Source organism: Ranitomeya imitator, chromosome 1, assembly GCF_032444005.1.
Source record: "Ranitomeya imitator isolate aRanImi1 chromosome 1, aRanImi1.pri, whole genome shotgun sequence".
Classification (NCBI taxonomy): Eukaryota; Metazoa; Chordata; class Amphibia; order Anura; family Dendrobatidae; genus Ranitomeya; species Ranitomeya imitator.
Window position 1 is genome coordinate 252,709,004 of NC_091282.1, and position 15,571 is coordinate 252,724,574.

The following is a 15,571-nucleotide window of genomic DNA, read 5'->3' on the forward strand; positions in this document are numbered from 1 at the left end:
AAGAACCTGAAGACCCACCTCTTCCGACAAGCCTACAACCTGCAGTAACCACCGATTGACCAAACCGCTGCACGGCCAGCTCTACCCTCACCTACTGTATCCTCACCCATCCCTTGTAGATTGTGAGCCCTCGCGGGCAGGGTCCTCTCTCCTCCTGTACCAGTTGTGACTTGTATTTTTCAAGATTATTGTACTTGTTTTATTATGTATACCCCTCCTCACATGTAAAGCGCCATGGAATAAATGGCGCTATAATAATAATAATAATAATAAAAAAAAAAAAAAGCACTATAGCTTTTTGATGTTTGTTTATTCTCCTCCAACAATCTTTTTTGCTTGTTTATAGAGTAGAATAATCTGGCAATAGAATGCATGGGCAGAATTAATTTTAATAAGTGACAAGCACCTTAGCAAACCAGAGTCTGTTAACTAAACAAGATTAACCTAAAACACAAGTATGGTATGAAGGATGTATTGTTTGTTAGTGCACGCGCACCCCCCCCCCCCCCGTGAGATTGTATAAATAAGTGTACACGTGGTGTATATATAGGCATATATACACGCTAATTATATATTTGTATGAAAAAAGGAAACAAACAGCTTTTATGAAGGCCTTTTTATCATCTAAATTTACAAGTGTATAGAACAGAAGTGTACTGAAACAAATGCTATCTGACAGAAAACATCTAAACAAAATGTAAACATACCTAAGACACTGTAATAAACATCTTTATTAGCATCCAGAATTTTTCTGGCACAAATTTTGCTTGTGGAAATTTTTCTGAACATTTGTGTAGTTAGTAATGATATCAGACCTGCATTAGTAGTCACACAGCAGGAAATTGATATTCAAAGCTTTATGTTCATTTAGTTGTCCAAATAGTAAAACAAAATGTTTTATTGTCGTTAAATGGAAATAGACCAAATCTGATATAACTAACACCAGTATCACTGATATTTACAAAAATGATTTTCGTAATAAGTTAAAGTCAATGCAACATCCATGCAAGCTAGAATAGAGATCTAGCTTTTTGGTTACAAGAACATGAACTATTGAAAAGTTCCAAGAAGTGGACAAGCCTATTCTTCTAGACTGCATCCATTCCTCTCATCGATGATGTAAAGCCCAAGCCCATGCCCCTTTGTGTATGGGTTTGTGATCTTGCCATTTCATATTGAGCATCTAGGTTTCTAAAAACTTCTTCCTGTTGCTTCATGGTCTGGAAATTTTCTGACTCCACAGCACTTGTTCCAGCTTCTTCTTCACTCTAGTAAAAGACAACATCATTATATAGATTTCACATGGTAGGAACTGCAATGCTGTAATACTAAACTACTCTACAATAAGATGAGAGAGAGAGAGAGAGAGAGAGACTTCATGCATCTGATTCACTGTTCTTTGTGTGTATATACTTTATTAGTTTTGTGTGGGCACAGGAACAGTTATATTATTATTGATTATTGTTATTTTTTTCTATAACAAAGCTGTTATTTTACTGTTTAAGTGTTTGTACTAGCACTTAGATACAGGAAAGATATACACTGTTCCAAGAAATGAAGGGAACACTAAAATCCCACAACCTAGATATCACTGAATGAAATATTCCAGTTGTAAATCTTTATTAATTACATAGTGGAATGTGTTGAGAACGATAAAACCTAAAAATGAGCAACGTAAATCACAAGTAATCCCACGGAGGTCTGGAGTTGGAATGATGCTCAAAATCAAAGTGGAAAAAGAAGTTACAGGCTGATCCAACTTCAGTGGAAATGCCTCAAGACAAGGAAATGATGCTCGGTAGTGTGTGTGTGGCCTCCACGTGCCTGTATAACCTTCCTACAATGCTTGGGAATGCTCCTGATGAGGTGGCCGATGGTCTCCTGAGGGATCTCCTCCCAGACCTGGACTAAAGCATCAGCCAACTCCTGGACAGTCTGTGGTGCAACGTGACGTTGGTGGATGGTGCAAGACATGATGTCCCAGATGTGTTCAATCTGATTCAGGTCTGGGGAACAGGCGGGCCAGTTCATAGCTTCAATGACTTCATCTTGCAGGAACTGCTGACACCCTCCAGCCACATGAAGCCTGGCATTGCCCTGCATTAGGAGGAACCCAGGGCCAACTGCACCAGCATATGGTCTCACAAGGGGTCTGAGGATCTCATCTCGGTACCTAATGGCAGTCAGGCTACCTCTGGCAAGCACATTGAAGGCTGTGCGGCCCTCCAAAGTAATGCCACCCCACACCATTACTGACCCACTGTCAAATCGGTCAAGCTGAAGGATGTTGCAGGCAGATCGCTCTCCATAGCGGCTCCAAACTCCGTCACATGTGTTCAGTGAGAACAGGGCGCCAGTGGCGAATTTGCCAATCCTGGTCTTCTGTGGATAATGCCAAGCGTCCTGTACGGTGTTGGGCTGTGAGCACAACCATCATCTGTGGACGTCGGGCACTCACACCATCCTCAAGGAGTCTATTTCTAACCGTTTGTGCAGACACATGCACATTTGTGGCCTGCTGGAGGTCATTTTGCAGGGCTCGGGCAGTGCTCCTCCTTTTCTTCCTTGCACAAAGCCTGTTGTAGAGGTCCAGCTGCTGGGTTGTTGCCCTCCTGCGGCCCCCTCCATGTCTCCTGGTGTACTGGCCTGTCTCCTGGTAGCGCCTCCAGCCTCTGGACACTACGCTGACAGACACAGCAAACCTTCTTGCCACAGCTCGCATTGATGTGCCATCATGTATGAGCTGCACTGCCTGAGCCACTTGTGTGGGTTGAAGAGTCCGTCTCATGCTACCACGAGTGTGAAAGCACAACTAACATTCAGAAGTGACCAAAACATCAGTCAGAAAGCATTGGTACTGAGATGTGGTCTGTGGTCACCACCTGCAGAACCACTCCTTTGTCGAGTGTGGCTTGATAAGTGGACAGTTTGATTTCAGAGAAGTTTTATTTACTTGGAGTTAAATTCTGTTTAAGTGTTGATATAGCTAGAGATCGCTATAAAGACAGATAGATATATATAGTAAAAAAGGAACAGCACAATAGTTCACAGCGGGTGCCAGGCCTCCAGGCTAAGTCTAATACTTGCCAAACTAAACAGAAGAAAAAAAAAAGAAGAAAAAAAACTGAAGGCAGCACTCCAATTGTGTGTGTATATATATATATTTATTTTTTTTTTCATATTCTTGCGCTGAGCTTGGCGACTGAAGAGCGGTACTGTTACTACCGTCACCGCTCTTCAGAGTCGCTGGGTCTCGCCAGGTCTGGGCTAGTAGTGGGGGTGTCTGATAGACACCTCTCCATTACTTACACCAGGGATTGATAGCAGCTGACATCAACCCTAAAAATCATTACACATACCAGAATTAAATGCTTTGGCGGCTGGAGAAAGCAGTAGAGTTAGCACCCGGCGCATGGGAATAGAGCTAGCTACACCTGTCATCATCTTTGCCTCATCTTCCTGCGAAGCATTTCTGCTGTATTTACATGCACTGATCTCAGGCCGCTAAACGAGTGTGATCGACAATACTGAAGTCGTTTGCTTGTTTCCCGGCCTCTTTACACCAACTGAGAAAGAATGATGGGGACAGAACAATCAAAATTAGATCAATCTGTTCCCATACAATATCATGTTATCAGCAGCACATCTACAGTTTACACCGGCGATGTGCTGCTGAGAACAAGGATTTCTGTTCCCACAAACAATCCAATCACTCGATGAATAGGCAGTATTTTGCTTGTTTAGTATAATACATCCCATAGTCCTCCATATATTATAGTGTGCACCTCAGTCCTCCATATAGTATAATACACTCCTCAGTCCTCCATATAGTATAATACACTCCGCATAGTCGTCCATATAGTATAATGTACTGCCACAGTCCTTCAAATAGTATAATACACTCCTCATAGTGCTCCATATAGTATAATGCACCGCCATTGTCATCCATGTAGTACAATTCACTTCCCATAGTATAATGCACCCCATAGTTCTTCATATAGTATAATGTATTCCCCATAGTCCTCGATACAGTATAATGCAGCCCATATAGTATAATGATGCCACTCCAGAGGATAATGCAGCCACCCCACAGAATATATTGTAGACCCGAGTATAATGTAACCTCCCAAGAGAATATAATGCAGCCCCCTCATATAGTATAATGCAGCCCCTGCATATATATGGTAGCCCCCTCATAGAGCATAATGCAGCCCCCCATAGAATACAATGCAGCCCTAATCATATAGTATAATGCAGCTCCCCATTGCATCATATTCTATCACCCCTCATGGAATATAATACATCCCCCATAGAATGTAAAACAGCACAGCCCCCATAGAATGTAAAACAGAACAGCCCCCATAGAATGTAATACAGCACAGCCCCCATAGAATGTAATACAGCACAGCCCCCATAGAATGTAATACAGCACAGCCCCCATAGAAAGTAATAAAGCCCCCCCAATAGAATGTAATGCAGCCAGCCCTCATAGGATGTAATAAAGCCCCCCCAATAGAATGTGTTACAGTACAGCCCCATAGAATGTAATACAGAACAGCCCCCATAGAATGTAATACAGTCCCCCCCCCAATTGTCCCACAATCATCCAGTTATCACTCACTGATAGATATATATAGATATATATATATATATATATATATATATATATATATATATATATATATATATATATATATATATATATATATATATATATAAAAAAAAAAAAAATACGCTCACCTCGCCTCTCCTCGTGCCCCGCGCTGCGGTCTTCAGCAGCTGCAGTCAGCCCGGCCACACAGCAGGTGCGCGATAATATGACATCGCGCACCCGCAGTGTCAGCGCGAGGCAGAGCGGGAAATGATGGCAGAGGGAGAGACAGTGGACGCTCTCTCCTCCATCATTGCATTCAACTGAACCGGCGTCTAGTTGAATGCGGGGCGGGTGATCGGGGGGAGGCGAGTCGGTCCTGGCGCCGCTGATAGCAGCAGCGGCCCACACCTGGCACCGGCCCTTCTGGCATTTGCCAGAAGTGCCCGAAGGCCAGTCCGGCCCTGATCATACATGTACTAGATTGTGGCCCGATTCTAACGCATCGGGTATTCTAGAATATGCATGTCCCCGTAGTATATGGACAATGATGATTCCAGAATTTGCGGCAGACTGTGCCCGTCGCTGATTGGTCGAGGCAACCTTTATGACATCATCGTCGCCATGGCAACCATTATGACATCTACGTCGATACTGTGCCCGTCGCTGAATCAGAGACGCGGGATGTCTACGTCCTTTATGACATCATCGTCGCTGTGCCCGTCGCTGATGGCGGCCTCGACCAATCAGAGACGCGGGATTTCCAGGACTGACAGACAGACGGAAAAACCCTTAGACAATTATATATTTAGATGGAGAGTCCCCATGCACGCCTGTTAACTTCTTAAATGCCGCTATCAATCATTGACAGTGGTCCGCTGTCTGTGCTGTTCACCTCAGCCCTCACAATGTCCCGGAGATGCAGTCATGGGGTGCTGTTGGTTTGCCACAACAATCGGGGGCCTAGCATGACAGCACTCTTGTGAAGACCAGCATATGCCTAACCTTCACAAAAAGGAGGCAGTGATTTTTTTTGTATACACCGCAACAATGTTGTATTGCAGTATATAGAACAATCAGATTCAACTCCTCTAGCAGGACAAAGAGGGGTGGGGGATTTTCTTTGTTTAATATCCTAAAAATTGTAATTACTCCCCTTTCTCGCATTAAAAATAAAGATTGTTCCCTGCAGATTGTCCATAAAAGTACAGCTTAATTTTAAATTTAATCCAGATAGTAAATGCATTAAGAAAAAAGAAAAAAAAAGTCAAACACTGGCACAGTTTTTTTTGTCAAAAATACAAATAAGTGATCAAAACTTCGCATGTACCCCAAAATGATAACAGCACCAGCTTGCCCTGCAAAACTTTTCACACAGGTCGGTCAACAGAAAGAGGGGTTTTCGGTACTCACCGTAAAATCTTTCTTGGAGCCTTCATTGGGGGACAAAGGTAACCGTGGGTGTATGCTGCTGTCCCTAAAGAGTACTGAACGATAAATCAGAGTCAAGACCCGCTTGTAGAAAATCAAGGATGGAAGGAAAAGGGACATAGGGACCAAAGTGTTGTCTTCACTCCATGGGAAGAAGGCCTTCCAGTATCTGTGGTAGATAAACGAAGATGCTAGTTTTCTCACACTAAATCATGGTCTGAATGACCTGGTGGGAAAAACCGGCCTTCCTCAGGACTGTGTCCTCTACGGCATGCCGTTAAACTCAAGACTGAACTCTGGTGGAAGAGGGGGCCTTGTAAGAGAATATCTGGAAGGTCCGGAAGCCTCAAGGGATAGTCCATGAGCATGTTCACGAGCTCCGCATACCAGGCCCGTATCGGCCAGTCCAGAGCCATCAGGATAATGGGGAATCCCTTCTAGCTTCATCTTTCTCACGACTCTTAATCAAGGGGAGAGGCGGAAAAAGATAAGGCAGATGGAATTGTGACCACGGGATTACCAGAGCATCGCAACCGATTGCTACTGGACCCCGGGACCTGGCTACGAACTGAGGAACCCTGTGGTTCATCCGAGAAGCCAACAGGTCGATGTCCAGGGTGCCCCATATCTGGTTGAAGATGGCAAGGCTGATAGACCACTCGCCTGATGAGACCCCGACGGCTCAGAAAATCGGTTGCCCTATATTCTACCCCTGGAATGTGAACAGCTGAACTGGAGGGAACGTGACGTTCCGCCCATCGCAGAATCCTTGTTCCCTTTATCATAACCTGTTTGGTGTGAGTCCCGCCTTGATGGTTTATGTAAGCCACGGCCGTGGCGTTATCCGACTGTATGTGGACTGGCTGGCTGCGAGGAGAGTCTGCCAGCGGTGAAGGGCAATAAAAATTGCCCTGATCTCCAGGAGATTGATGGGGAGAGCGGCTTCTTGGGTGTTCCAGCAGCCCTGCGCTGTGTGATATAGAAAGACCGCTCCCCAACAGAGGAGACTGCCATCGGTGGTGATGACCTACCACTGGAGAGAAGAAAGGATTTCTCTTGTAGGACTGATGCTGATAGCGTCCACCAGGTCAGGGACTGCCTCACCTTGAGAGACAGAAGCACAGGCCGGGCCAGGGAGACGGTCCTCTTGTCCCAAGCTGACAAGAGGGCCAGCTGAAGAGGAAGGGTATGGAACTGGGCAAAAAGAATGGCTTACATGGCAGCAAACATCTTCCCCAGAACTCTCATGCAGGACCATAGGGTGGAGAGGAGCTGGTCGCTTTAGAGTGCGGATCTCCTGGCAGAGGGATGAAAACTTCTCCTTTGGAAGGAAGACACAGGCTTGGGTCATGTCGAACCTCATACCCAGAAACATCAGGTGCTGAGCTGGATTAAGGTAGGACTTCTCTCTGTTGATCAACCAGCCGAGACAGACCAGAGTGATTTGAAGACTCTGGTCGCAGTCTCGGCGGGACGGCCCTTTGATCAGAAGGTCATCAAAGTAAGGAATTATGAGCTTCCCCTTGTAGCGAAGGATGGCCATGACCGCTGCCATGACCTTCGTGAACACTCTGGGGGCAGAAGCCAGGCTGAAGGGAAGGGCCGTGAACTGAAAAGATCCTCCTGGATAGCAAGCTGTAGGAATCTCTGATGCTGAACACAAACAGGAATGTGAAGATGAGCATCCTGAATGTCTACAGAACAAAGGAATTCTCCCGTTTCCATGGAGGGAGAAAAATAGATTTTGTAACTGGAAGTGACTATCGCTGACCCAGACAGCCATGCGTCCCAAAAGAGATGAAGTTGGCCTCCCACCCTGGACAGATTCCTGGTTGGAGGGAGGCCAGTCATGCCGAGGATAACCTGTTGGCGTGAGATCCTGAAGGCTTGGAAGAGCGACCAAAGGGTCGCCAGTGTAGCTGGTTTGAAGGTCGGCTTCTTCCTTTCCACTTGGGCAGAAGAGTGGTCCTGTAATGGTGAGGAAGACCCTGAAGAAGAGAAGGGTTGAAAGGAACGAAATTGAAGTGACCTTTTCCTTTTAAAAGGGCGCTTCGGTTTAGACTGGGGAAGCAAGGTGCTTTTCCCGCCGGTAGCATCCGAAATTATTTGATCCAGCTTGGATCCAAAAAGTCTAGCGCCTTGGAAGGCAAGACCATTGAGGGACCTTTTTGACGGTGGATCTGCATTCCACGCTTTCATCCTGAGAATGTGGCGTATATCAACGATGTTGCTGGTAGCCCTGGCAGAACAACCAGCCACATCTAAGGAAGCGGTAAAAAAATATTTGCCGGTATGGGCAATTTGATCTGCCAAATCTGCCATCTCATCCAGAATACCCCGACGAAGCATTCTTGCCCAAGAAGACATGGACTTTGCCACAAAGATGGGGGAAAAATGGGACACAGGGGGGCGCTGGCTAATTCAAAGGCTGATTTAGCTAAGGATTCAATCTGTCTATCCGTAGAATCCTGAAGATATGCACCGTCTGGTAGAGACAGGACTGTCTTGGAAGACAGGCGAAAAACCAGCGGATCCACATTAGGGGATTCTGCCCATTTACCAACGAGGTCTGGCCTAAAGGGATCGAGAATATCCAGCTCCTTCCTTCCTCCTGAGAAGCGCATTTCAGGGTGTTAGCAGTATTTAGATAAAATCACCTCAAATTCCCTGTGATTAGGGAAATTACGGGAAGGACGTTTTACAAAAAAAGTGCATAGTCCTCCTTTAGGCTGTGTGCACACCTTGTTTTTTTTTCGCGGTTTTTCCCCGATAAAAACGCTATAAAACCGCAAAAAAAACGCACACAATAAGCATCCCATCATTTAGAATGAATTCCGCATGTTTTGTGCACATGATGCGTTTTTTTCCGCGAAAAAAAAAAAACGCATCGCGGTAAAAACCGCAGCACGTTCATTAATTTTGCTGTTTCTTTTGCGGATTTCCCACTACAAAATGCATTGGGAAGTGTCCGGAAAAAAACACACGTCAAAACCGCATGCAGATTTCGTGCAGAAAACGTCCAGTTTTTCTCAGGAATTTTCTGCGAGAAATCCTGAACGTGTGCACATAGCCTTAGGCTCAAACTTTGGGTAATTGCCAAGATAAGGCTATTTACCATATCCTGCATCTTTGAGGTCTGTTCCGTATCAGACTCAGACTGGTAATCCACATCCCACCCAAAAACCGTCTCCGAGGAGGGGGTATGGGGTGAGGAATGCATCTGGGAGGATGCAGAGGGGCCCAGGGAAATAAGAGGAAGAACTGGAAAGAGCCCGCTTCCTTTGCTTTAAAGCCAATTCGTCCCTGTGAAGGTTGCGGTCAAGTGCATGTGAATCATCGTGAGAGGCGTTTGGAGCACTGGTGGCAGTAGACAAATGTGGAAGTCCCTCCAGGACCTGTGAAACTTTTGACAGTTCGGAGACCGACCGACATGGCAACAGGCCATTCCGGAGGGAGGGGAGTGCTCTTATCCTGGCTGTTAGAGGGCTCCTGTGGGGCAGACATGGTGGAGGGGATGCATGACAGGCAGAAAGGGGAGGATAGGCCTGAAGACCATTTCCTTTTGCAGAGGGCACAGGCGTAGTGAATTACATTGGGCTTAGAAGGGCAAGAAGAAGCCTCTCTAGGGTTGGGTATAAGTTGAGCTTGGGAATACTGCTGAGGAGGAGCCAAGACAAAAAGAAACAGAGCCTACCCGATGCCAGCGACGAGCAGAAGAAAGAACTGTGGAAGCTGTGTCCCCCTATGAGCAGAGCGTCCGCAGATCTACAGAGAGTGCAGAATATGGCTGTGTCCTCCATGTGCAGAGCGTAGGATATGGCGGCCTAAGAAAGCAGATGCAGTCTAGGCTGTGTCACCAAATCAATGAAAGTTCCCCTACTATTGTCTGGGGGTTTGGCGGGGGCGTGGCTAGAAGAGAAGGAAAAAGCCTCCTATAGAACAAAAAAAAAAATGTGCGAATTAAACATGCGGTGGTGTTAAATTAAGTGCGGGAATGGATGCGGCTAGGGGAGGGGGAGTGTCCGCAAATACGGAGTCCGGCCATGAGAAAAATGGCGGCGGCTGTTCCCTACCACTAACGCCGCCCTGTACCTTTGCGATTAAGGGGACAATGCTCCCAGGGATGACGCCTACCGCTGCAGAGGGAAAGGAGGGAGACATACCTGTGCGGTCCCGATCCCTCTGCAGTGATGAGGATAACATCAGGAGCCCTCAGGGTGGGTGAGGGTCACTGGAATCGGGGATCCTCCTTCCCGCACAGTCTCCAGACGGTGCAGAAGACTGTCAACTCTTTACAAGAAGGGGGAAGGCCACCGCTGGTGACCACAGTCTTCCTCCTAGCCCTCTTCGAGGAAAGGGGTGGGATAGGGAAAAGGCAGAGGACCGGCCAACTGGAATCACCCTGAAGCACCTGTAAAGGTGACCGGGGATTAGTTCCTGCCTTGCGGGCCCGAGAGTGAGCGATGTGTGTGACACCACACCGCTTTCTCGGTCTCATACATATGGGAAAACAGGGTGAGAAATTACACCCCATTACCCTAAGAAAAAGGAACCTGAAAAACAAAAGGGAAAAAGATTAATAAACACAAAACAGGGAACCTGCCAAGGAAAATGTGTATCTGGGTGCAGATGCATGTCTGCCTTCTACAGACACCAAGCTTAATCTGAGGTACTTTGTCGGTGGGTGTATGCTGCTGAGGAGCAATTTTCCTTTTTTGCCTAGTGTCAGCAGCATACACCCATGGTTATCTGTGTCCCCCAATGAAGCGATAAAGAAATTAAAAAGACAAAAAAGGCTTCTTTTTACCCACAAATGTGAGAATTTGTTTTCTTAACTAAAATAAAAAGCAAACAAAAAAACAAAACAAAAAAAAAAAAAAAAAAACACAGGAACTGGACAAATTCATTATTGCTATAATCATACAAACCTGGAGAATCATGGTACCAGGTAATTTGCAGCACAGAATGGACGCCGTAAAAGCAACCTACAAAAAACTATGGTGGAATTGTTTCTTAATTATTTTTTCAATTTCGCAGCATATTTTTTCTTTTTTCCAGCACACTGGATGGTACAATTTGCTCAGCAAAAACCAAACTTTCGTATGGTTATGCTGACAGAAAAAGAAAAAAAAAAATAGAACAAAAGAAGAGGAACAAACAAAATCTCAAAAGTTTACAACAGTTTGTGGCGGGAAGGAGTTAAAAGGGAGATTTTTGTGTACTCACCATAAAATCTTTTTCTCCGAGCCAATCATTGGGGGACACAGGACCATGGGTGTTATGCTGCTTGCCACTAGGAGGACACTAAGTAAACACAAAGAATTAACTCCTCTGCAGTAAACACCCCTTGACTGGCCAGTAATGACCCAGCTCGGTAGTAAAAGCAGTAGGAGGAGTATAAGAAAAACCAAGACAAATAAACTATGTCAAAAACTTAGGACCAAACCACAACAACCACCAGCCAATAGGCTAACAGGGTGGGTGCTGTGTCCCCCAATGATTGGCTCTGAGAAAAAGATTTTACGGTGAGTACACAAAAATCTCCTTTACTCCTACACCTCATTGGGGGGACATGGGACCATGGGACATCCTAAAGCAGTCCCTGGGTGAAGAGCAATTGCACTGCTAAAACCTCATGTACCACTGGCTTACTGAGGTACCGCAGTCTGCAGAATGCGCCTGCCAAGGGCAGCGTCTGCCGAAGCCTGGGTATGAACGTGATAGTGCTTTGTGAACGTATGCAGACTGGACCAAGTCCCAGCTTTGCAAAGCTGCTGTGCTGACGCCTGGTGCCGAATGTCCCAAGAAGCACCGACCGACCGAGTCGAATGCGCCTTAATCCCTGCTGGGACAGGGGTGTTCCTGATGCGTTAGGATTCCTGGATAGTGGAGCAAATCCACTTGGCTAGAGTGGCCTTTGAAGCGGGTAGACCTTTCCTATGTCCCTCCGGAAGCACTAACAGGACATCCGACTTACGGAAGGGAGCCGTGCGAGATATGTACCACCGAAGAGCTCTAACTACATCCAGAGTATGGCGAGCTTTCTTGATACGATGGGCTGGTGCAAGACAATGTCCTCATTTAGATGAAAGGAGGAGACGACTTTAGGTAGGAAAGAGGGAGAGGTCCTCAAAACGGCCTTGTCTGGATGAAAAATCAGAAAAGGGGATCGGCAAGAGAGGGCTGCCAACTCAAACTCTCCTGATTGACGTAATCGCCACAAGAAAGACCACCTTCCATGAAAGGAGGGTGTGAGATGTCCTGCAATGGCTCGAAAGGGACCTCCTGAAGAACCCCGAGAACCAAGTTAAGATCCCATGAAACCAAAGGCATTCTATAGGGAGGGCCCACTCGGGAGACTCCTTGGATGAACGTTTTAACCGGCAGTCTGGAAGCGATCTTTCGTTGGAATAGAACTGACAATGCGGACACTTGTCCCTTGAGCGAGCCTAGGGCAAAGCCTGACTCTAAACCTGATTGGAGGAACTCCAGAAAGGACGGAATGGAGAACACCAGAGGAGAACGTCCATGGGCATTGCACCATGAAAAGAAGATGCGCCAGGTGCGATGATAAATGTGCATGGATACGGGTTTCCTAGCACGAATCATGGTAGAAGAAACCTCTGGAGAGAATCCGGCTTGGGCTAAAATCCAGGATTCAACGGCCACGCCGTCAAAGACAGGGCCCCGGAGTTCTGGTGGCAAATCGGGCCCTGTGAGTGAAGATCCATGCGATCTGGGAATCGCTAGGGGAGGTTGGCCACCATTTGGACGAGTTCCGCGTACCATGCTCAACGCGGCCAGTCCCGGCGTGACAAGGATCACCAGTCTCCCCTCTGCCCTGATCTTCTTGATGACCTCCGGGAGCAGAGGAAGAGGAGGAAATATGTACGGCAGCTGGAACCGATGCCTCGACAGAACCAGAGCGTCTGCTCCGATGGCGCAAGGATTGTGGGATCGAGCAATGAACTGGGGAACCTGGTTTAGTCTTGAGGCCATGAGATCCACATCCTGCGTCCCCCAGCGAAGACAAATCTACTGGAAGACTTCCGGATGGAGGGACCACTTGCCCGAGGCAAGACCTTGGCGACTGAGGAAGTTTGCTTCCCAATTCTCCACACCCGGTATGTGGATTGCCGAGATGAGCGAATGATTGGTCTCGGCCCAGCGTAGGATGTGGGAGACTTCGAGCATGGCTGCCTTGCTGCGGGTTCCCCCTTGCTGGTTGATATACGCCACGGCTGTGGCGTTGTCGGATTGGATTCTGATGGGATGGCCTGCGAGAAGGTGGTGAAAATTGCGTAAGGCAAGTGTGATCGCTCGAATCTCCAAGAGATTGATTGTAAGATGCGACTCTCGTGTGAACCAACGACCCTGTGCCGTTTGGTGATTGAAAACTGCCCCCAGCTCAAAAAGGCTGGCATCGGTGGTCACCACTAACCAGCGCACTGGGAGAAAGGACTTCCCTTGGTTCAGGGAGGACTGTGGCGTCAACCACCTGATGGTCTGCCTGACCTGTGGGGACAGGTGAAAACGACAGTCGAGGGAGAATGGACTCCTGTCCCAGGCTAACAGAAGCGCCTGTTGCAGGGGACGGAGATGGAACTGTGCATACGGAACGGCTTCCATCGCCGCAGCCATTTTCCCGAGGATGCGCATCGCGAGGCGAATGAAGTGAGGGACTGGGCGGGAGAGCTAGCGCGCTCCCTGTTGTAAGGACAAGACCTTCTCTGAAGGGAGAATGACTAACCCGCGGGAAGAGTCCACAATCATGCCCAGGAAGCAGATTTGCTGAGCCGGCACTGGAGATTATTTCTCGAAGTTGATTTTCCAACCCAGGCGAGAAAGAATCCACAGTAATACTTACAGGCAGAATGGGACGGACCCTTGATTAATAGGTAGTCCAGATACGGAAGAACTACCACTCCCCGAGCGTGAAGAATGGCCATGACAGCTGCCATGACCTTCGTGAACACTCTGTGGGCAGTGGCAAGTCCGAAGGGCAAGGCCACAAACTGGAAGTGTTCTTCCGGGACTGTGAAGCGCAGGAACTGCTGATGAGAGGGAAAAATCGGGATGTGTAGATAAACATCCTTGATGTCTATGGATGCAAGGAACTCTCCTTTTTCCAGGGACGCGACAACGGAACGGAGCAAGTCCATCCTGAAGTGTCGGAGCTGTATGAACTTGTTTAGCAGCTTGAGGTCCAGGACAAGGAATAGGTTGGAGTAAAACCCCTTGAACCTTTGGTTGAGGGACCGGAACGATGACACCGTCCCTTTGAAGTGCCTCTATGGCCCGGAGAAGATGTGACGCCCTTGATTTGGGTGGAGAGGACTGGAAGAAGCGTGGTTTGGGGGGAAAGAAGAAAACTCGATTTTGTATCTGGAGGACACGAGCTCTCTGACCCACTCGTCGTGAACGACCGAGAGCCAATTTTGACGGAACGAAAGAAGACGTCCGCCTACTTTGACGGTGTCCGCTGGACACGTCGATGAGTCATTGTGTAGAAGGTTTAAGGGATGCGGATGCCTTAGGGCCAGAAGGTCTCGGTCTGGGTTTCCAGGAACGGTTAGGTCTGTATGAGACCTGGGAATTTCTGTTTTCCCGCCGTCCCGAATCAGGGGAAGTGGATGACCAACTGGAGTTGTTAGGAAAGGACCGGAACCGAAACAGTTGATTCCGAAAAGGCCGGGCAGGTTTTTGCTGGGGAAGAAATTTACTCTTCCCTCCGGTAGCGTCAGAAAGGATTTGGTCTAGTTTCTCCCCAAATAAACAGCCAGCTTGGTAAGGTAAAGAAGTCAGCGACTTTTTAGAAGCAGAATCTGCTCGCCAATCGCAGAGCCACAAGACCCTCCTGATGGAGATTGCGCTTGCAGCCGCTTGCTCTGCGCAATTAGCCGTATCTATGGAAGCGTTCACTACGAAATCTCCGGCCTGAGCCATTTGGTTAGCGAGTCTGGCCGCCTCTGGGGGGAGATTACTATCCTGGACGGTAGAGGTTAACACCTCTGCCAAGGCAACCATTGCCTTAGCCACCCGGGTAGCAGCAAAGGATGGAAGGAGTGCTGCTCCTGAGGCCTCAAAGACTGAGATAGGACTGTTTTGGATGCGAGTCGCGATATGGCAGGATCCACAGAAGGAGAGAGAAGCAACTCCTTCATCAGGTCTTTGGAGAAAGGATATTTAGCTTCCGTGGCTTTTTGAGCCGCAAATTGCTTATCCGGGTGTTCCCTGTGTTTTTGGACAATGTCCTGAAACTCAGGGTGATTAGCATATATCTTTTGAACGCGTTTAGTCTTTTTAAAAGACACAACATGTTCCTGAGTGGATACAGACTCCTCATCCACCATTAGTGTTTTGTTGATTGCCTCAATAAGGGAGTCAAGTGTCTCCTGACCAATAGAGGAGTCTTGGGTTAAAGATTCCTTCGACTTGTATTCCGAGTCATGTACGCTGCGACCCTTGGGGGAGCGAGAAGATGAGCTCGCAGATGCTGAAGCTCGAGCGTTTACGGGGGACGAGGGAAGGGTTCTTTTCCTGGAACCC

General features: G+C 47.5%; 1 protein-coding gene across 4 annotated transcripts in view; it reads right to left on the reverse strand.

Moving 5' to 3' along the window:
• Positions 1–601: 601 nt before the first annotated feature.
• The window catches only part of RSRC2 (arginine and serine rich coiled-coil 2), a 47,509-nt gene continuing 32,539 nt past the window's right edge, over positions 602–15,571 (reverse strand). For 2 of the 4 annotated variants that reach the window (XM_069755654.1, XM_069755658.1), the window contains one exon: positions 602–1,268. In XM_069755654.1, the coding sequence (XP_069611755.1) occupies positions 1,089–1,268 (180 nt within the window). In that variant the 3' untranslated portion in view covers positions 602–1,088. Of the gene's footprint in view, positions 1,269–11,248; positions 11,327–15,571 lie in introns of all 4 variants that reach the window. The other 2 variants (XM_069755648.1, XM_069755656.1) reach the window with 2 other exon arrangements.